The sequence below is a fragment of the Rhinopithecus roxellana genome, chromosome 2 (genome assembly GCF_007565055.1).
Source record: "Rhinopithecus roxellana isolate Shanxi Qingling chromosome 2, ASM756505v1, whole genome shotgun sequence".
Taxonomy (NCBI): domain Eukaryota; kingdom Metazoa; phylum Chordata; class Mammalia; order Primates; family Cercopithecidae; genus Rhinopithecus; species Rhinopithecus roxellana.
The window spans coordinates 152089185-152109469 of record NC_044550.1 but is presented as its reverse complement, the minus strand read 5'-3'; the positions used below and the strand labels follow the sequence as shown (position 1 = coordinate 152109469).

The following is a 20285-nucleotide window of genomic DNA, read 5'->3' as shown; positions in this document are numbered from 1 at the left end:
ACTTAGTCACTCCTTGGAATCAGTGATATTTTGAATCCTGAAGTATTTCCAGTGGCTAATAATTTACTAAGACAAAAGATGCCCCTGTTTGCATATGGAAAACAGAAGGGGAGAGAACCAGGGCGTATGGGTGAGAGCCTCCGAAGGCAGAGGATCCCAGGGGCTGGCCCAGCACGGAGCTGGTAGACAGCATGCTCACACCAGGGAGGGCTGCACCCTCCTTTCTCCCGTCTGTGTTTTCTTTCCCCTGCAAATGTTACTCGACAAAAGCAATTATGCTAATTTCCTTCCCTGTGGGCTCAATTCCGTTTTTGACACGATGACTTGGAGGAGTCATTATGCTTATTCCAAACAGGAAAGACACCCGCCCAGCTGTCCACCCACAGAGAGCTGGCTATGGTGCAGAAAGCTGAGGAGGCGGATGGAGTTTTTGGGTGTTAATGATTCTGCCTGCCCACAGGTCGGGTCTTGGGGTCTGGAGCATTTGGGAAGGTGGTTGAAGGAACAGCCTATGGATTAAGCCGGTCCCAACCTGTCATGAAAGTTGCAGTGAAGATGCTAAAACGTAAGTGCTCCTTCCTGGGGATTTTTTGAGCATGGGGATATTAAAGGAATTTCTCAAAATCATACAGCTAGTAAATAAGACATTTAGGACTAGATCCTGATTCTTTTGACTCCAGGTTTTATGTGTATTTAGACAATTTTGTCAATTAGGTTTATTTAGATTGCTTTTGCTGCCCATATGTTGGAAAATTAAGAGCTTGTTATTTCCGGACTTCATTTTGCTAGAAAGACCAGGAATTAGTTATTAGCATTGAGGCCAAGTAGCCATCTACTTCATTTAGACTTTTGGTAAATAGAATGATATCCAATCACAGGATTAGTCATGTTCTTGGTTTTTTTCTGAGCACGGGAAGTTGGTAGCTCAGCTGGACTGATATGTGATTTATTCCTTCAACAGCCACGGCCAGATCCAGTGAAAAACAAGCTCTCATGTCTGAACTGAAGATAATGACTCACCTGGGGCCACATTTGAACATTGTAAACTTGCTGGGAGCCTGCACCAAGTCAGGTGGGCTCACTGACCTGGAGTGAGGGTTTTCACTGGACACATGTGGTTCTGAAAACTGTTCATTCAGGCTTAAATCCTCCACTCTCCATCCCCACACATGCCAGGGAATGGAAGTCCCTTAAATGGAGCTGACCGGTCCCTTGAATTGATGGAAGCTCATTGTTTTTTGAGCAAAATCTGTTGCCAGTCCAGTCATAGCCATTCATGGCTCTTTTTTTTAAAAAAAAAACAACAAACACTTTTTTGGTATGTTGTTTTTTTCTGCCCCATATGGTCTGCAGGATAATTCATGACTTTTGTTCTTCATTTTCATACCCATCTCCTAACGATTTTTGTCTCCATAGGCCCCATTTACATAATCACGGAGTACTGCTTCTACGGAGATTTGGTCAACTATTTGCATAAGAATAGGGATAGCTTCCTGAGCCGCCACCCAGAGAAGCCAAAGAAAGAGCTGGATATCTTTGGGTTGAACCCTGCTGATGACAGCACACGGAGGTGGGTGCAAAGAGAGACGTTGCTATCTATCATTATCTTACAGGCATCACAAATGAAAAGACCCATGTCCTGATAGATTCCATGTCTGCAGGTTCAATGCCCAAGGTAGCAAGACTTAGAGTCAAACCATCCTGCCCAGTTGACTATTCCATGATCATGCAGAGAGATTTATGATGTCTACAGGTGTTTTGGACGTGGGAAGGCCTTGCTGATAGGTTTGAATGAGAGTGAGAGTTAGAATGATTCTGGGAGCTCTTCTGCTATTTACATGTGATCCATTTAGACCTATAAAATGCAGCTCTGGTCAGGGATGCTTGAGTTCTGGAACCTTGCGAGAACTGTCTGTGGATCTCCAAGCTCGAGGTCCTTGCTGAACCTGGATCTATAAATGACGCCAATGATAGTGATCCCTACTGCGGAAACCTACAAGTGGCTATAAAGAGCTGTAGATAGGAAGTTCTGTAATATCAGAAAGTACAATGAATTCACTTCATAATAAATTACTTAGTGGACACCAAATGGGTGCTAAATTGATTGGGTAGAAGGAATTATATGCCCAAGCCACATGGCCACTTGGCTCAGGTTCCAAGGCCTGTGAGTTGAAAAACTGAGAAAGAATAATGACAGACTTAATGTAGTGAATTCTTCAAACTTTAAGTGTAATGGACTTACAGATCCATGGGAGCACAGCCCCACTGTCTTAGATGTGGCTCTACAGGAGGTGCGGGCTCCTGCAAGAGAAGCGCAGGGAACTGGCTCTGAAAACAAGTGGACAGTAATCATCATGGCAACTGACATTGTGGAGTCCTTTGTATGTGCCAGGTGCCATGACAAATATTCCCCCAGTCTTTCCCATCTTTGTCAGTGGGATTCTTTCTACGTCTTCTGAAAAGTGCTTTCGTGATCCCCAGATCAAGTCATTTTTCTTACAGGCTATTGAAACCATTCTTCCTTCACAGCACATCTGAGTTTGAGTTGATCTGTGTATTTATTTTGTTTGTTATATTTCTTTTTTCCCCTGTTTAAAAAAATCTTTTATTTCCATAGGTTTTGGGGGAACAAGTGGTATTTGGTTACATGAGTAAATTCTTTAGTGGTGATTTGTGAGATTTTGGTGCACCCATCACTGGAGCAGTATACACTGAACCCAGTTTGTAGTCTTTTATCCCTCACCCACCTCTCTTTTCCCGAGTCCCCAAACCCATTGTGTCCTTCTTACGCCTTTGTGTCCTCATAGCTTAGCTCCCACTTATAAGTGAGAACATACGATGTTTGGTTTTCCATTTCTGAGTTACTTCACTTAGAATAATAGTCTCCAGTACCATCCAGGTTGCTGTGAATGCCATTAATTCATTCCTTTTAATAGCTGAGTAGTATATATATATATATACACCTATATATACATATGTATAGATACACTGCAGTTTCTTTATCCATCCTTGATTAAGGGGCATTTGGGGTTGGTTCCACATTTTTTCAATTGTGAATTGTGCTGCTATAAACATGTGTGTGCAAGTATCTTTTTCGTATGACTTCCTTTCCTCTGGTAGACATCCAGTGGTGGAATTGCTGTGGTGCATGTATTTGTGTGACTATTTGATTAATGCTCATCTCCTTGACTAGATCACCTCACGTGAAGGGTGTGGATTGGTTTTGCTTTTACCTGGTTAGCTCCCTTGCCTACCTCAGTACCTGGCACGTTGTAGGTCCCCCAAAATCATCATCTACTGAAAGTGGAATGACCATTTCAGAAGGGCACCCTGGGTAAGTTTTCTCTTTCTGTTTTTACAGCTATGTTATTTTATCTTTTGAAAACAATGGTGACTACATGGACATGAAGCAGGCTGATACTACACAGTATGTCCCCATGCTAGAAAGGAAAGAGGTTTCTAAATATTCCGACATCCAGAGATCACTGTATGATCGTCCAGCCTCATATAAGAAGAAATCTATGTTAGGTAAAAGTGTCTATACTCACTCTGGGTATTGGGACTGTCCAGTGGTTTATTATGATACTTAAAGTATTTAGGGGGGAAGTGTATAGGGATGGTAAGTGAACCTGGCAGCCCACGTGGTCTCTAAATTCAGGTCTACACAGCCAGTTCTGTGACATATTTCCAGGTTTGTGGCCTGTAAACTGAAAAGAATAAAACCCGACAATGTAACAAATTTTTTAAACTTTAAATGTAATAGTTTTAAAGAATTCTCCTGGTATGTTCCTGCAGTAAATATTTTTTAAAAAATAATTACTTATTCTGATATAATGAACTTCCTTTTTTGTTGCTAACATGTCTTTCTTTTTTAATGAAAATATGGTGATTGATATTCTTTTTAATGCCCTTACTTGGCAGTAATGTAATACCCCTACAAGTTGGCAGTCTTATGTTTGTTCCTCACACCGTTTTTTTTCCTTAAGTTTTAGAAGTCTCTGATGTCTATGAGTTCAGTAACCCTTGCTTTTACTTTTCCTAACATTCAGTTTGTGAGAGGAACTCTAGAGTAGATAATTTGCAGTTACATTTTCTGGACAAGTGTTTCTGGTGAATGTTTTTTGAAGGTGGGTCTATCTGTGTTTTAAGCACACGAATATATAGCAGGGTTAAATTGATTTATAAACTCCAGGGAGTCCAGCTGATGCCCAGACCAGATGGACCACTTCACATCTGCTCAGGGTGGTTCCTCCAGAGCCCTGGACTGGTCAGAGACATGAGGTTGGAAGTCTGACATTGGCTTGTCCTGTGAGCTTGTCTTTTTGGGTCTGAGTCCTCCCATTAGTCAATGCAAAAAAGTGTTGAGCTGCCCTGGACACTGTTTTGGAAATTATTGATGTGCTCTGAATGTTTTCAGGGTTCTTAAGTGAAAGGTACAATCCATTAAAAAAGGAATTTGTTTGTTTTGCAAAGCTCAGTACACAATATTTTCCATTTCTGCAGTTCCAAGTTCCATTCACTTCTCATTGCCAAATGGGTGAACTTCCAAGCGCTTTTAAAAGATTAGCCAGTGAGAGTATCGGAACCAGTACTTCCTCTCCCCTCCCATATTGTTAAAAATAGTTTACATTGCTTCCCAGGCTGGGCTGGTGGAGTTGGCACAAAATGTCAGAGGAACCTGAGTCATGCTCAGGCCCAAGCCCTTTTGGCAGGCAGACCACTGCTTTCTGGCCTTCCGTGGCTATCTGAAAAAAATGTGAATGGCTAGAGCTACTCTTCACTTGCCTGAACATTTTCAAAAAGAATTGAGAACTTCTGGATTAAATTGCCTTCTTCCTCGAAAACCCTGGGACCCTTCCAGATGGGACTAACTGGGGAAAGTGGACAAGTTACAAACAAAGAAACTCAAAGCAAAGTCATTGGCACTGATCTCTAAGATGCTATCACATGTGATTGGTGGTTGATTTTATTAACAATCTATAAGCAAAGTACTACAAAGGTGGCTTTAAAAAGAAAATAAAGCAATTCCCAGAAGCTACTTTTTCATGTAGCTTGTATATGTGCTCCATGTATTTCATCATGGAAGATTTTAGTGTGTGTTTATGTGTATGTGTGTTTTAAAGGTAACTGAGACGATTTGCTAACTATGGTTGATAAAAAGAAATTTAGGAGGCAAACAAAATAATTATGTGTGAGATTTGTCCTTGTGGCTATCTGTGTGTGTGTTGTGTGTGTGTGTGTGTGTGTGTGTCTGTGTGTTTTAGGCTGTTCTTTTATTGCTATAAAGAAATCCTAGAGACTGGGTAATTTATAAGGGAAATAAGTTTAATTAGTTCATGATTCTGCAGCCTTTACAGGAATCATGATGCTGGTAGATCTGCTCGGTTACTGGGGAGGCCTCATGAAGCTTCCAGTCATGGCAGAAGGCAAAGTGGTGCAGGCACATCACATGGCCAAAGCAAGAGCAAGTGAGACAGAGAAAGAGAGAGACGTCACACACTTTTAAACAGTCAGATCTTACAAGAAGTCACTTACTATTTGCAAGGACAGCACCAAAAGGATGGTGCTAAATCGTTCATAAGAAAGCTGTCCCCTCCATTCATCCCCCACCAGTCCCTACCTCCAATACTGGAGATTACAATTCAACATGAGATTTGGGCGGGGACACATATTCAAACTATATCATATTGACCCTGGACCCTCCCAAATCTCATGTCCCTCTCACATTTCAAAATACAATCATCCTTCCTCAATAGTCCCCTCAAGCCTTAACTCATTCCAGCATCAACTCAAAGTCCAAAGTCTTATCTGACCAAGGCAAGTCCCTTCCACCTATGAGCCTGTAAAATAAAAAACAAGTTATTTACTTCCAAGATACAATGCGGTTATAGACCTTGGGTCAACATTCCCATTCCCAAAGGGAGAAATTGGCCAAAAGAAAGGGGCTACAAGCCCCACAGAAGTTCAAAACTCAGCAGGGCTGAAAGCTCCAAATAAACTCCATTGACTCCGTATCCCATATCCAGAGCACACTGGTGCAAGGAGTGGAGCTCTTGGGAGGGGTGGAACTCCCTGTGGCTTTACAGGGTTCAGCCTCTGCAGCTGCTCTCAGGGGGTGGTGTCAAGTGCTTGTGGTTTTTCCAGGTGCAGAGTGCAAGTTGTTGGTGGATATATTATTCATGGAGGATGGTGGCCCTCTCTTCATAGCTCCACTAGGCAGTGCCCTGGTGGAGACTCTGTGTGGGGTCTTCAACCCCACATTTCCCCTCTGCACTGCCTTAGTAGAAGTTCTCTATGAGGGCTCCACTCCTGCAGCATGCTTCTGTCTGGGCACCCTGGTTTTTTTTAATATATCCTCTGAAATCTAGGCAGAGGCTCCCAAGCCTCAACTCTTGCACTCTGTGCACCCACAGACTAATACCACATGGAAGCTGCCAAGGTTTATGGCTGTCACAAGCTGAAGCAGCAGCCCAAGCTGCACCTGGACTCCTTTGACCCATGGCTGGAGCTGGAGTCATAGGGATGCAGGGAGCAGTGTGTCAAGGCTGCACAGGGCAGTGGACCCTGGGCCTGGCCTATGAAACCATTTTTCTCTCCTAGGCCTCTGGGCCTGTGATGCGAGGGGCTGCCATGAAGGTCTCTGAAATGCCTTCAAGGCCTTTTTCTCATTGTTTTGGCAATCAGCCTTTGCCTCCTTTTTAGTTATGCAAATTTCTCTAGCAAGTGGTTGCCCAGCAGCCCTCTTTAATTCTCTCCCCAAAAAGCTTTTACTTTCTCTGTCACATGGCCAAGCTACAAAGTTTCCAACCTTTTATGCTCTGCTTCCCTTTTATTTTTTTTATCTTTTATTTTTTTTAAGAGATGGGGTCTCGCTGTGTTGTCTGGGCTAGTTTAAACTCCTGGACTCAAGCAATTCTCTCACCTCAGCTTCCCAAAGTGTTGGGATTACAGGTGTGAGCCACTGTGCCTAGCTTCTGCTTCTTTGTAAATGTAAGTTTCAACTTCAAGTCGTTTCTTTGCTTTTGCATCTGAATGTAGGCTATTGGAAGCAGGCAGGCCATGTCTTGAATACTGCTGCTTGGAAATTTCTTCCACCAGATATCCTAGGTCATCACTCTCAAGTTCAAAATTCTACATATTCCTAGGGCATGGGCATAATGTGGCCAAGTTCTTTGCTGAGGCTTAACAAGGGTGACCTTTACTCCAGTTCCCAATAAATTCTTCATTTTCATCCGAGACCTTGGCAGCCTGGATTTAATTGTCCATATCATTATCAGCATTTTGGTCACAAGCATTTAACCAGTCTCTAAGAAGTTCCAAACTTTCCTTCATCTTCCTGTCTTTTTCTGAGCCCTCCAAACTCTTCTAATCTCTGCCTGTTACCCAGTTATCTTTACAGCAATTTCCCATTCCTTGATCCCAATTTTCTCTATTAAGCTGTTTTTGCATTGCTATAAACACTTGAGACTGAGTAATTTATAAAGAAAAGAGGTTTCATTGGCACATGGTTCTGCAGGCTATACAGGCATTTGCTTCTGGGGAGGCCTCAGGAAGCTTCCAATCATGCTGGAAGGTAAAGGGGGAGCAGGCATATCACATGGCCAGAGCAGGAGCAAATAGAGAGAGAGAGTGGGCGGGGGGGAGAGAGAGAGAGAGAGAGAGAGGTGCCACACAGTTTTAAACAGGCAGATCATGCAAAAAGTCACTCACTTTTGCAAGGATATCGCCAAGGGGATGGTGCTAAACCATTCATGAGAAATTCACCCCCGTGATCCAGTCACCTCCCACCAGGCCCCATCTCCAATACTGGGGATTACACTTCAACATGAGATTTGGGTGGGGACACATATCCAAACTATATCATTTTGTGTGTGTGTGTATAATTTTTAAACCAGATATATGTTTCTGCATATCTCTTTTCTTTTCTTTTCTTTTCTTTCTTGTATTGGGTATTTCTTTCCAGGAGATTATTTTTTTTTCTTTCTTTCTTTTGTTTCTTTCTTATTATGAGGGAAGGTCAAGGAAGGAAGGAAAAGGAAGTGAAAAGCGGAATGAGGAAGGCAAAGGTCAGTAGGTAGGAAGTACTTGAAGTACCCTTCCCTTCCCTTTCCCTTAACTTCCCTTCCCCTCCCATCCCATCCCCATCCTCCCTCCCTCCTCACCCCCTCCTCTCCTCCCCCCTTCCCCCTTCCACCCTCCCCCCTTTTCCTTTCCTTTCCTTTCTTTCCTTTCCTTTCTTCTTTCTTTTTAGACAGAGTCTCACTCTGTCGCTGGAGTGCAGTGGTGTGATCTTGGCTGACTGCAACTCACTGCAACCTCCTCCTCCCTGGTTCAAGCAATTCCCCTGCCTCAGCCTCTCGAGTAGCTGGGATTACAGGTACATGCCACCATGCCTCGCTAGTTTTTTTGTATTATTAGCAGAGACAGAGTTTCACCACATAGGCCAAACTGGTCTCGAACTTCTGACCTCAGGCAGTCCACCCTCCTCAGCCTTCCAAAGTGCTGGGATATAGGCATGAGTCACCATGCCTGGCCTATATATCTGTTTTCTAAGATAGAACCTTCGCATAGTGATATTCACCTGTGAGATCTAAACATTCTACAAGAAAATTAAGAAAATATTTGGATGTGTTCTTTGGGCATGCCTCTGCAACCTGATGATTTCCTGCTGCCTGCCAGCACCAATACATTTAATTTCTTTTCTGCAGACTCAGAAGTCAAAAACCTCCTTTCAGATGATAACTCAGAAGGCCTTACTTTATTGGATTTGTTGAGCTTCACCTATCAAGTTGCCCGAGGAATGGAGTTTTTGGCTTCAAAAAATGTAAGTTCAAGGAACAGAGACCTTTCTAGACCCAGCCACAGATTTCAGAGTGAGTGGAGTGTGGAAGGAGATGCTAGGAGATAGATCTTGGAAAGGCCATTAATAACAGGGGCCTCTTACTTACCTGTCTCTCTCCTTCCTCCCCTACACAGGGCAGGGAGTCCTAAATCATCAGGCATCTACTCTTCTCTAGAGCTTTCTCTCTGTTGGGAGTGGGTGGAGTGAGAACCTGGGAGAAGGCCAGCCCTTTATATCCAGGCAGGCAGCTCCAAGTGCCACCATGGATCGGGGATTGGCCAGTCTTGCAGGGGTGATGCTGGTTCAGCCACAGATGGCTTGACCCTGAGGCATTTCTTCCTTTTCCGTGCAGTGTGTCCACCGGGATCTGGCTGCTCGCAACGTCCTCCTGGCACAAGGAAAAATTGTGAAGATCTGTGACTTTGGCCTGGCCAGAGACATCATGCATGATTCGAACTACGTATCGAAAGGCAGCGTACGTCCTCTCTTCCCTCAGTGGGCATGCTCACCCTCCTTCACTTTAATCTCTGAAGTCAGGTGTTGCTTCTAGAGATTTGGTGCCTGTTTTTTAAAACATCAATACACTACAAGGGGTCAGTACACAGCCTTGGCAGCAGATTGCCCAGGTGTGAGTGCCAGCTCCACCACTTACTTGATTTGGATTCGGGGCTAGATACTCGACTGTTCTGCCCCTCTATGTCCCTGACTGTAGTGGGAGGTGATAATAGTACCTATTTGCTGAGTTGCTATGGAGATTAAATCAATGTAGTGCTTAGGACAGTGCCTGGCATATAGAAACAGCACTCAATAACTGTTAGCTATTTTATTTATTTATTTATTTTCTATTTTTTTTTTTGAGACAGAGTCTCACTCTGTCACCCAGGCTGGAGAGCAGTGGTGCAATCTTGGCTCACTGCAAACTTCTGCCTCCCAGGTTGAAGCGATTCTCCTGCCTCAGCCTCCTGAGTAGCTGGGATTACAGGCATGCACCACCATGCTCAGCTAATTTTTGTATTTTTAGTAGAGACAGGGTTTCACCATATTTGCCAGGCTGGTCTCGAACTCCTGGCCTCAAGTGATCTGCCTGCCTCAGGCTCCCAAAGTGTTGGGATGACAGGTGTGAGCCACTGCACCTGGGAAGTGTTAGCTATTAATATGTCAATTGCATGTATGCATGGACAAGCATGCATTCCCAAAAATGGTGTCTCTATATTTTAAGCTTTTATGAGATATTCAAAAGCCATCTGTGACCCCTAAAATATTGAAACCATTTGGGTTTATATATCTTGGAGGCACAGTTTCCTTAAAGATATTCATTTTGTTGTCTACTTGGACCATTCTCCCCATTCCTTCCACTTCTCAGCAGATGACACAGCTCCCTGTAGGGATGCATCTGCTCCCTGTAGGTACAATTCCAAATCACCTCACTGCACTGGACGTGAGACAGCTCATGGCAGCTGCTGCTTCCACCTAGGAAAAGACATGGCCTGCATCCATGCTGTGTGTGATTCATGTACTCCTGTGGCCGGGATAGCTGTAATCGGCTCATAGATCACTGGATCTGTTCTTAATTTTGTTCCCAGGAATATCTAAATAGAGGAAACAGGTCCCTTCAGGGCTTACACCTTTTGGGTGAAAATTCAAGATTAATGTTTTTGGATATTATTCCTTTGGAGGACATAAAAGGCAATATTGATCATTCATCATTCATCTAGTATTTGTTGAACACCTACTATGTGCCAGGCACTGAGAGTTCAGCAATGAACAAAACACATATAAGAGACACTCAAGTGGGACAAGATAATTAGCACAAGTTATTAAGAGCCCAAAGGGAACCCTTTTCCATTTCCACTGCTGTAGATCATCAGTGAGTAGACATGGGTTTAACTCTCTCCCTCCTTCCTTGCAGACCTTTCTGCCTGTGAAGTGGATGGCTCCTGAGAGCATCTTTGACAACCTCTACACCACACTGAGTGATGTCTGGTCTTACGGCATTCTGCTCTGGGAGATCTTTTCCCTTGGTATGGGCCTGACATTGCTGCTTGTTTGGGCTGTTCTGAAACACCACTGGAAGGAAAATGTATTCTTTCAAGCCCCAGCCTGTAGACAGTGTTAAGATAACCTGGTGTGAGGCCAGTACACTGCAGCCGCCTCATATCACACGTTGTGCCTTATTGTGTGTGAGATAGGCCCATGCAGGTGGAAATGGGGTCTTTGTTGGGGGTTGCATCTCACTCCTGATCTCTGCCCCTCCTCTCCTTTGGGCTATGCCAGAGTGACTTCCTCCCATTGGAAGTGGTCCCAATGACATTTGCATCCCGGCTGCTTTTTCATTTTGGGCTTTGGGTCACATGGGTACACCCTTGGAGAGTGGGCCCTCCCTCACCTGGTGGTGATTGATATCAGGTGAAAAGGGATATGTGGAGGGAAGGGCAGGGCTCTCATTCCTGGTTGTCATTGGCCAGTCTTGACAACCCAGGTGCTGAACAACCCAGGTGCCCAGGGCTGCACGGTGAGGTCCCTAAGAGAAGGATGAGCCATAACCCTGACATCTGGATGGTTCATCTGGGGAGATGAGACTTACACACTTAGGGATAAACAGTGTGGTACTGATTTAAAATTGTAATTCGAGCCTTGAGTAAAGAGAAAGGAGTCCTGGAATAGTGTGGGAAGGCTTCAGAGAGGGAACTTAACTTGACCTGGCCTTGGCTTTGAATGTGTGAAATGTTTCATGGATTTATCTGTGATCAGGATGTAATAGGAAAGTGTGTCTTCCTGCCCCGTCTCCTTTTTCTTCCTAGTTCTCCCTCCATGGATGATCACAATGGATCATCCCCCACTGGCTTAATGGAGTCTCGTACTCCCTTAAAAGCAGAGAGGCCCCCACTTTGATTTTTGCTTTAGCGATTTGAACATACCTGGTGAAAAAGACTCTCTGAGTTTTAATGATACAGAATTTCTCCTTGCTTTTCTAGTTCATTTTGTCTGTGTTGATCCAATAGTCATACACATTGAAAAACACTTGAATGCTTGTTTCTAAACATGTAGAATTTTTGTGATGGTACTTGGACTTGACCAACCTGGAGTCCTAATTAAATTTAAGATTTGAGCTGGTCTCTGAAGTGAAGGAGATGATGACACTGAATTTTCTTGAAAAAAACAGTGTTTCAAGGCTATAGGATCTGAAAGGTATTCTAACGGTGTTCTATCATGCCAAGTGTTTCAACAATGCACTGAACATTTGTTAGTCCTGCTGTTTATTGTTTGGCTTGTAGGTGGTACTCCTTACCCTGGCATGATGGTGGATTCTACTTTCTACAATAAGATCAAGAGTGGGTACCGGATGGCCAAGCCTGACCATGCTACCAGTGAAGTGTGAGCTTCTTCCCCATCCCGGGGGCCTGTGTTCACACTCTGTGGGTCTAGGGGGAGGGAGGGGCCCTGAGACTTCCCCCCTGTGCCCACTCTTGAGTTCTGTCCCTCAGCTATGAGATCATGGTGAAATGCTGGAACAGTGAGCCAGAGAAGAGACCCTCTTTTTACCACCTGAGTGAGATTGTGGAGAATCTGCTGCCTGGACAATATAAAAAGGTGTGTTTGGATCTGTGGGTGGAAAGGTCTGGATAAAGCTGAAAGTTATACCAGTGAGCTGTGCTGTTTGGCATTTCTAGAGGAGCATTTTCAAAAGAGGCAAAAGATTGTGTGATCCAGTTGCTGGGCTTCATGGCAGTGCTCCACAAGACCCTAGTAGCAATAATGAATGAAAACGCTCTCCTTCCCGCAGGGCTTTCCTTTCATCTTAAATGTGTAGCGCCTACTCTTCTCCAGATGTTTGAGTATCAGAAGTTAGTGTGCAGTTAGAAGACTCAGGGAATCCATGGCCATTACGTCGCTAATTTGAATGCACTTAAATCCATGCAAAATTGGCTTTTACCAGCTGACTGGAAAGAACAACCTCAGCTGTTATCTGTGGCACCAGCTGGGTTTTGTGGAGTAGGAAGCATTGTTCAGAGGAACAAATGTAATTTCATGGAACCAAGCAGGATATGTAAATGAATAAAACAACTTTCTGCTGAGGTGTTGAGAGGAAAACTCAGACATAACCTCAGTTCCTTAGATTCAGATTAGTCCCTGTGTAGACTTTTTATACTTATCATTGTTCTTCCTTTCTCTCAAGGAGGAACAGCATTAGGAGATTGTGTGCTAAACTGCAAATTAAACACTTCTGTCTGTTAATTATCTCACTGCCCACTACACTTTCACCGGTGAGGCAGTGAGGCAGTGAGGAGGCAGAAGGAAATTAACCCTCAGTTGGTCAAAGAGGCTCTGATTGGTGGAAATGTGTTGGTGGGAAGAGATTGAAGCTATTGTTGAAAATAGGGTCTGTTCACATCTAATGATAGACCTCTCCAATGTTTAAGGATCATGAAGGCTTTGGGTATTATCCACCCAATAGTAGTCCTCACTGCCTCTCTATGGGACCCATCCAAGCCCTGGAAAGGCAATGTGATGGGGACCAGAAGGGTTCTTGGTTGTAGCTACTGACTTGGAGAAGGGGCCACTGGTATCTTAGCACCCACCAGCAGAAGCTCTTTACCATTGGTGGCCACTTCTTCATGTTCTACGTCTCTGGGGATAGTTGACATGACTCTCCTTCAACTAAGTCCCACATCTTCCAGATAGTTTGGAAATATGTGCAGTTAAATAACAGTAAGTTCTGAGTGTCTCTATTCATTTTTGAGGTTTGGTCATTAAAACTTGATTAAATATGTTTAATGAATGTTTATAGAGTTATGAAAAAATTCATCTGGATTTCCTGAAGAGTGACCATCCTGCTGTGGCACGCATGCGTGTGGACTCAGACAATGCGTACATTGGTGTCACCTACAAAAACGAGGAAGACAAGCTGAAGGACTGGGAGGGTGGTCTGGATGAGCAGAGACTGAGCGCTGACAGCGGCTACATCATTCCTCTGCCTGACATTGACCCTGTCCCTGAGGAGGAGGACCTGGGCAAGAGGAACAGACACAGGTAGCTGTGGGGGCAGCGTCAGTGTCTCACCTTTCCCCTCCCCCACAGGCCCTGAAGGAGAGGACCTGATAATGGTGCACTCCTGGGTGGTAAATCTGTACTTGGGGGCAAGTTGCAGAATCCTCAGGAGGTCGGTGTGGTTTTGAAAATGCTTCCCAGATGATTCTAATATGTTCCCCCTGGGGCTGGGAGACGGGTGTGCATGTTGTGGGGAGAGGGTCATGCTTCCCTGGTGGAGAATCTTTGAGCTAAGTTCTCAGGTAATTTGATCAAATTGATACAGAACTGTGATTATTGAGATCATATAAGCCTCTCCTGCCATTGTCTTAAATAGTCATTGAACTAGGGAAAAAGTGGAGAGAGGCAGGACTGAGTCCTTTGATGCTATACCCTACCTGTGAATTGGAATCACCTGCAGAGATTTAAAAACTGTTGATATACAAGCCTCACCCAAAACAACAAATTAGAATCCCTGGGGGTGGTGGCCAACTGCTCCCTGGCTGATTTGATTCTTCTTTCTTTTAAATTTTGTATTCTGGAAGATTTCTAACATGTGCACAATTCACATAGTATAGTGAGCTGTTCAGTATCCATCACCCAGCTTCAATGACTATGCACTCTGCCAGCCTGGATGTATGCATGGCCATGTCTGTCTCTCCTCAGCCTCCTCTGGATTGTTTGGAAGCAAATCCTAAACACCATATCATTTCACTCATAAATATTCCAGTGTGTGTCTCTTAAAGATAAGGGCTCTATTTTAAAGAATAACAACACTTATTAAAAAGTTATTAAAAATAACTACAATGCCATTATCTCACTCAAAACAGGGACAATAAATCGTTAAGACATCAGACAGCCAGTTAAAGTTCAGATTATCTCACAAATATGATCGTACTCCATTAAAAAGTGGGCAGAGGACATGAGCAGACACTTCAAAAGAAGACATACGTGCAGCCAACAAGCATATGATAAAATGCTCAACATCACTGATCACTAGAGAAATGCAAATCAGAACCATGATGAGATACCATCTCATACCAGTCAGAATGGTTATTATTAAAAAGTCAAAAAATAACAGATGCTGGTGAAGTTGTGGAGAAAAGGGGATGCTTACACACTGCTCGCTGGAGTGCAAATTACTTCAGCTATTGTGGAAAGCAGTGTGGTGATTTCTCAAATAACTTTTTTTTGTTTTTTTTTTGAGACAGAGTCAAAGAACTTTTTTTTTTTTTTTTTTTTTTTTGAGATGGAATCTCACTTTGTCACCCAGGCTGGAGTGGATTGGTGATATCTCGGCTCACTGCAAGCTCCGCCTCCCGGGTTCATGCCATTCTTCTGCCTCAGCCTCCCGAGTAGCTGGAACTACAGGCGCCTGCCACCACGCCTGGCTAATTTTTTGTATTTTTAGTAGAGACGGGGTTTCACCGTGTTGGCCAGGATGGTCTCGATCTCCTGACCTTGTGATCCACCCGCCTTGGCCTCCCAAAGTGCTGGGATTACAAGCTTGAGCTACCGCGTCTGGCGTCAAAGAACTTTTAGCAGAATTACCTTTCGATGTAGCAATCCCATTATTGGGTGTATAACCAAAGGAATATAAATCATTCTACCATAAAGACATGCATACGTATGTTCAGTGCAACACTATTCACAATAGCAAAGATATGTAATCATCCTAAATGCCCATTGACAGTAGATTAGATAAAGAACATCTGGCACATATACACCATGGAATACTGTGCATCGATGAAAAAGAACAAGATCTGAGATACCATCTCCCACCAGTCAGAATGGCTATTATTTAAAAGTCAAAAATCAACCAATGGTGGTGAAGTTGTGGAGAAAAAGAAACACTTTTACAATGTCAGTTGGAGTGTAAATTAGTTCAACCACTGTGGAAGACAGTGTGGCAATTCCCCCAAAGACCTAGAGGCAGGAATACTGTTTGACCCATCAATCCCGTTACTGGGTATATACCCAGAGGTATACAAATCATTCTATTACAAGGACACATGCATGTGTATGTTCACTGCTGCACTGTTCACAATAGCAAAATCGTGGAAGCAACCTAATGCCCATCAATGATAGACTGGGTAAAGAAAATATGGTACATATACACCATGAAACACTATGTAGCCATAAAAAGGAATGAGATCATGTCCTTTGCAGGGACATGGATGGAGCTGGAAGCTGTTATCCTCAGCAAACTAATACAGGAACAGAAAACCAAAGACCACATGTTCTCACTTATCAGTGGGAGCTGAACAATGAGGACACATGGACACATGGAGGGAAACAACACACACTGGGGCCTTTCAGGAGTTGGGGGTTAGGTGGAGCATCAGGAAGAATAGCTAAAGGATGGGTGATGGGATGATTTGTGCAGCAAACCACCATGACACATGTTTACCTATGTAACAAACCTGCACAACTTGCACATGTACCCTTGAACTTAAGAAGTGGAAAATACAAAAATGAAATAAAAAAAAGAACAAGATCATGTCCTTTGTAGCAACATGTACGGAGCCGGAGGTCATCATCGTTAGCAAACTAATGCAGGAACAGAAACTAATGCTATTGTGAATAGTGTTGCACTGAACAGAAGACCAGTGTTAAGCAGCAACTTAACACTGCTCTCACTTATTCAGCCCCAACAGCCCCAACACATGTTCTCACTTATACGTGGGAGACATTTATAAACAACGAGAACACATGGACACAAAGAGGGGAACAACACACACCAGGGCATAGTTGAGGGTGCAGGGTGGGAGAAGGAAGAGGATCAGAAAAAATACCTATCGGATACTGTGCTTATTACTTGGGTGACAAAATAATCTGTACACCAAACCCCCATGACATGTGATTTATCTATGTAACAAACCTGCACATGTGCCCCTGAACATAAAAGTTAAAAAAAATTATCGTACACTTGTTTTGTTCCATTTGAGATCCAGATAAGAGTCACACATTGCACTTGGTTACTATGTCTCTGTAAGTTCACTTTGCCTCTTTTTTTTTGCCCTCTTACATATTATTTGTGAAGAAACCATAGCGTTTGCCTATGGAGTTCCCACAATCAGAATTTTGCTGATTACATCCTTGTAGTGTCCTTCTCAGGTGCTTCTGTCCTCTCTATGTGTTGCAAACTGGTAGTTAGTCTAGGAACTTAACCTGACTCAGGTTAGATCTTTGGCAAACATGCTTCAAAGAAGGTTCTGTGTGCTTCTGTCAGGAGGTTTGCCCTGTCCAGTTGTCTGTCTTTTGTAACATTAGCAGTCATTGGATGATCATTACCTAGATTTTCTTTCTTTTTTTTTTTTTTTTTTTTTTTTTGAGATGGAATCTTGCTCTGTCACCCAGGCTGGAGTGGTGCAATCTCAGCTCACTGCAACCTCTGCCTCCTGGGTTCAAGCCATTCTTGTACCTCCGCCTCCTGAGTAGCTGGGATTACAGGCACATGCCACCATGCCCAGATATTTTTTGTATTTTTAGTAGAGGTGGGGTTTCACCATGTTGGCCAGGCCGGTTTTGAACTCCTGACCTCAAGAGATCCACAGGCCTTGGCCTCCCAAAATGCTAGCATTATAGGCATGAACCACCTCGCCTGGCCTAGATTCTTTAACTCAGCACCAAGGTGGAGTTAATGCCCAGGCAGGACTGAGAATCACTGGTTCACATGGTCGGATGGAGGAGACTATGCCCCAGTTCTCCGCTCTCTTTGCATGGCCCTTGGACAGAGGTAGGAGAAGGTGATGATAGTGGCCCCTACTTCAAGGTCCAAGTTGCTTGTGTGTGTGTGTTTTTTTCCCTCTTCTTTCCCATCAGAGCATTATTTTGAAGGCTTATGACTGTGACCTTTGTTAACCAACTTAGGTATAATATGTAGACAGCCCTTGTTTATTTATATGAACTGGGTAATTTTAAAAGTATGGCTTTTCTATTTTGTTTTAGAATATGTTATGTGATTTGAAGATGGGACAAAGTGGCCTATCAGTCTTTGGTTTTTTATTATGCTTTGCTCAGGCCAGTTTTTATAATGTGTTTATATCCCTTGAGCAAATGGTGTTCCTCCAAGTTCACAGGGGTCGGGGAAGGCTGAGCAGGGAATCTAGGGCTCTCTGTCTCAGATCTTTTCTCAATTTGGTTACTTTGTATTTGTGGGCTCTGAATAATATTTGAATTGTAAGAGGGTTCTGCTTTTATATACAGTTAGAAAGTCACATTGAAATAAATAACATGAGAAAGGTGCCCAGAAATTTTCTAGGGCTACACCAGGCTGAGCTGCAGAATTTGACACACCAGGAATTGAACTTTCCCAGTTGAAGTTCAAGTTCAAGTTAAGTAACTTGTGTAGCATCACACAGCTAGTAAGTGGGGGCACCATTCCAGACCTAAGGCTTTCTGACTCCAGAACTCCTCTTTCAGCCACTGCTCCAGTATGTAAGGAGCCATCACCTGGGCCTTCAAGATGGGGTGGGGGGTGCGGGCATTGGATGTCAAGAGAGAGGGGAAGAGGGCATTCCAGGCAAGTGGCACGAGATCCTGAGAACACAGTTGGGATGCCCAGGAGGCTTCCAGGAGAGCACCTGATGGGCCTGGCTGCAGCTTGCAGCTGACTTCACCCCCTGCTCTACCTTCCCGGGCCTTTGGATCAGGCATTGCTTATTTTCTCTTCCACTAGGATTGAGTAGGGCAAGTAGAAATTGTTGCAGCTTGTCAGCAACTTTGATGAAAGACCTGGCAGAAAAGCAGGAAAGCTGAAATGTAAAAATGATGGGTGGACCTTGGTTTTCCATGTGACCTACCACAGCATGTCAGGCCTGGGGGCAGAATCTTGCCATACTGTACAGCCCAGATTTGAGTGCCAAAGGCTTTCCTTTGTCTCTAGGGGGCCACAGTCTAGTTCTAGTTCTTTGCAGGAGTTGTAATCTTTGCTCTTCTCTCCCTCCTCCAGCTCGCAGACCTCTGAAGAGAGTGCCATTGAGACGGGTTCCAGCAGTTCCACCTTCATCAAGAGAGAGGACGAGACCATTGAAGACATCGACATGATGGACGACATCGGCATAGACTCTTCAGACCTGGTGGAAGACAGCTTCCTGTAACTGGCGGATTCGAGGGGTTCCTTCCACTTCTGGGGCCACCTCTGGATCCCGTTCAGAAAACCACTTTATTGCAATGCGGAGGTTGAGAGGAGGACTTGGTTGATGTTTAAAGAGAAGTTCCCAGCCAAGGGCCTCAGGGGGCCTTCTAAATATGAATGAATGGGATATTTTGAAATGAACTTTTTCAGTAGCATCTCAGCGTTGTGTGAAGTTTGGAGATAGATGGACAGGGGAATAATAGGCCACAGAAAGTGAACTTTGTGCTTCAAAAACATTGGTGAGAGTCCAACGGACACAATTTATACTGCGACAAAACTTCAGCATTGTAATTATGTAAATAACTCTAACCAAGGCTATGTTTAGATTGTATTAACTATCTTCTTTGGACTTCTGAAGAGACCACTCAATCCATCCATGTACTTCCCTCTTGAAACCTGATGTCAGCTGCTGTTGAACTTTTTAAAGAAGTGCATGAAAAACCACTTTTGAACCTTAAAAGGTACTGGTACTATAACATTTTGCTATTTTTTTTAGTGTTAAAGAGATAAAGAATAACAATTAACCAACTTTGTTTAATAGATTTGGGGCATTTAGAAGCCTGACAACTCATTTTCATATTGTAATCTACATTTATAATAATACTACTGTTATCAGTAATGCTAAATGTGTAATACGTAACATGATTTCCCTCCAGAGAAAGCACAATTTAAAACAATCCTTACTAAGTAGGTGACAAGTTTGACAGTTTTTGACATTTATATTAAATAACATGTTTCTCTATAAAGTATGGTAATAGCTTTAGTGAATTAAATTTAGTTGAGCATAGAGAACAAAGTAAAAGTAGTGTTGTCCAGGAAGTCAGAATTTTTAACTGTGCTGAGTAGGTTCCCCAATCCATTGTATTAAAAACAATTAACTGCCCTCTGAAATAATGGGATTAGAAACAAACAAAACTCTTTTTTTTTTTTTTTTTTTTTTTTTTTTGAGTCTTGCTCAGTCACCCAGGCTGGAGTGCGGTGGCGCGATCTTGGCTCACTACAAGCTCCGCCTCCCGGGATTCCCGCCATTCTCCTGCCTCAACCTCCCGAGTAGCTGGGACTACAGGCGCCCGCCACTACGCTCGGCTAATTTTTTTCTGTTTTTAGTAGAGATGGGGTTTCACCATGTTAGCCAGGATGGTCTCGATCTCCTGACCTCGTGATCTGCCCATCTCGGCCTCCCAAAGTGCTGGGATTACAGGAAACAAAACTCTGAAGTCTTAAAAGTTCTCAGTATAGAGACATAAACCTGTGCTGAACATAACTTCTCATGTA

The 20285-nt window shown here is 43.6% G+C and overlaps 1 protein-coding gene across 3 annotated transcripts in view; it reads left to right on the top strand.

Annotated features, from left to right (window-relative positions):
• The window catches only part of PDGFRA (platelet derived growth factor receptor alpha), a 62236-nt gene extending 42286 nt beyond the window's left edge, over positions 1 to 19950 (top strand). For all 3 annotated transcript variants that reach the window (XM_010358986.2, XM_030922364.1, XM_030922357.1), the window contains 11 exons: positions 461 to 565; positions 962 to 1072; positions 1417 to 1570; positions 3362 to 3528; positions 8709 to 8824; positions 9195 to 9317; positions 10752 to 10863; positions 12118 to 12217; positions 12328 to 12433; positions 13632 to 13873; positions 18825 to 19950. In XM_010358986.2, the coding sequence (XP_010357288.1) occupies positions 461 to 565; positions 962 to 1072; positions 1417 to 1570; positions 3362 to 3528; positions 8709 to 8824; positions 9195 to 9317; positions 10752 to 10863; positions 12118 to 12217; positions 12328 to 12433; positions 13632 to 13873; positions 18825 to 18972 (1484 nt within the window). In that variant the 3' untranslated portion in view covers positions 18973 to 19950. The remainder of the gene's footprint in view (positions 1 to 460; positions 566 to 961; positions 1073 to 1416; positions 1571 to 3361; positions 3529 to 8708; positions 8825 to 9194; positions 9318 to 10751; positions 10864 to 12117; positions 12218 to 12327; positions 12434 to 13631; positions 13874 to 18824) is intronic.
• The last annotated feature ends 335 nt before the right edge of the window (positions 19951 to 20285 follow it).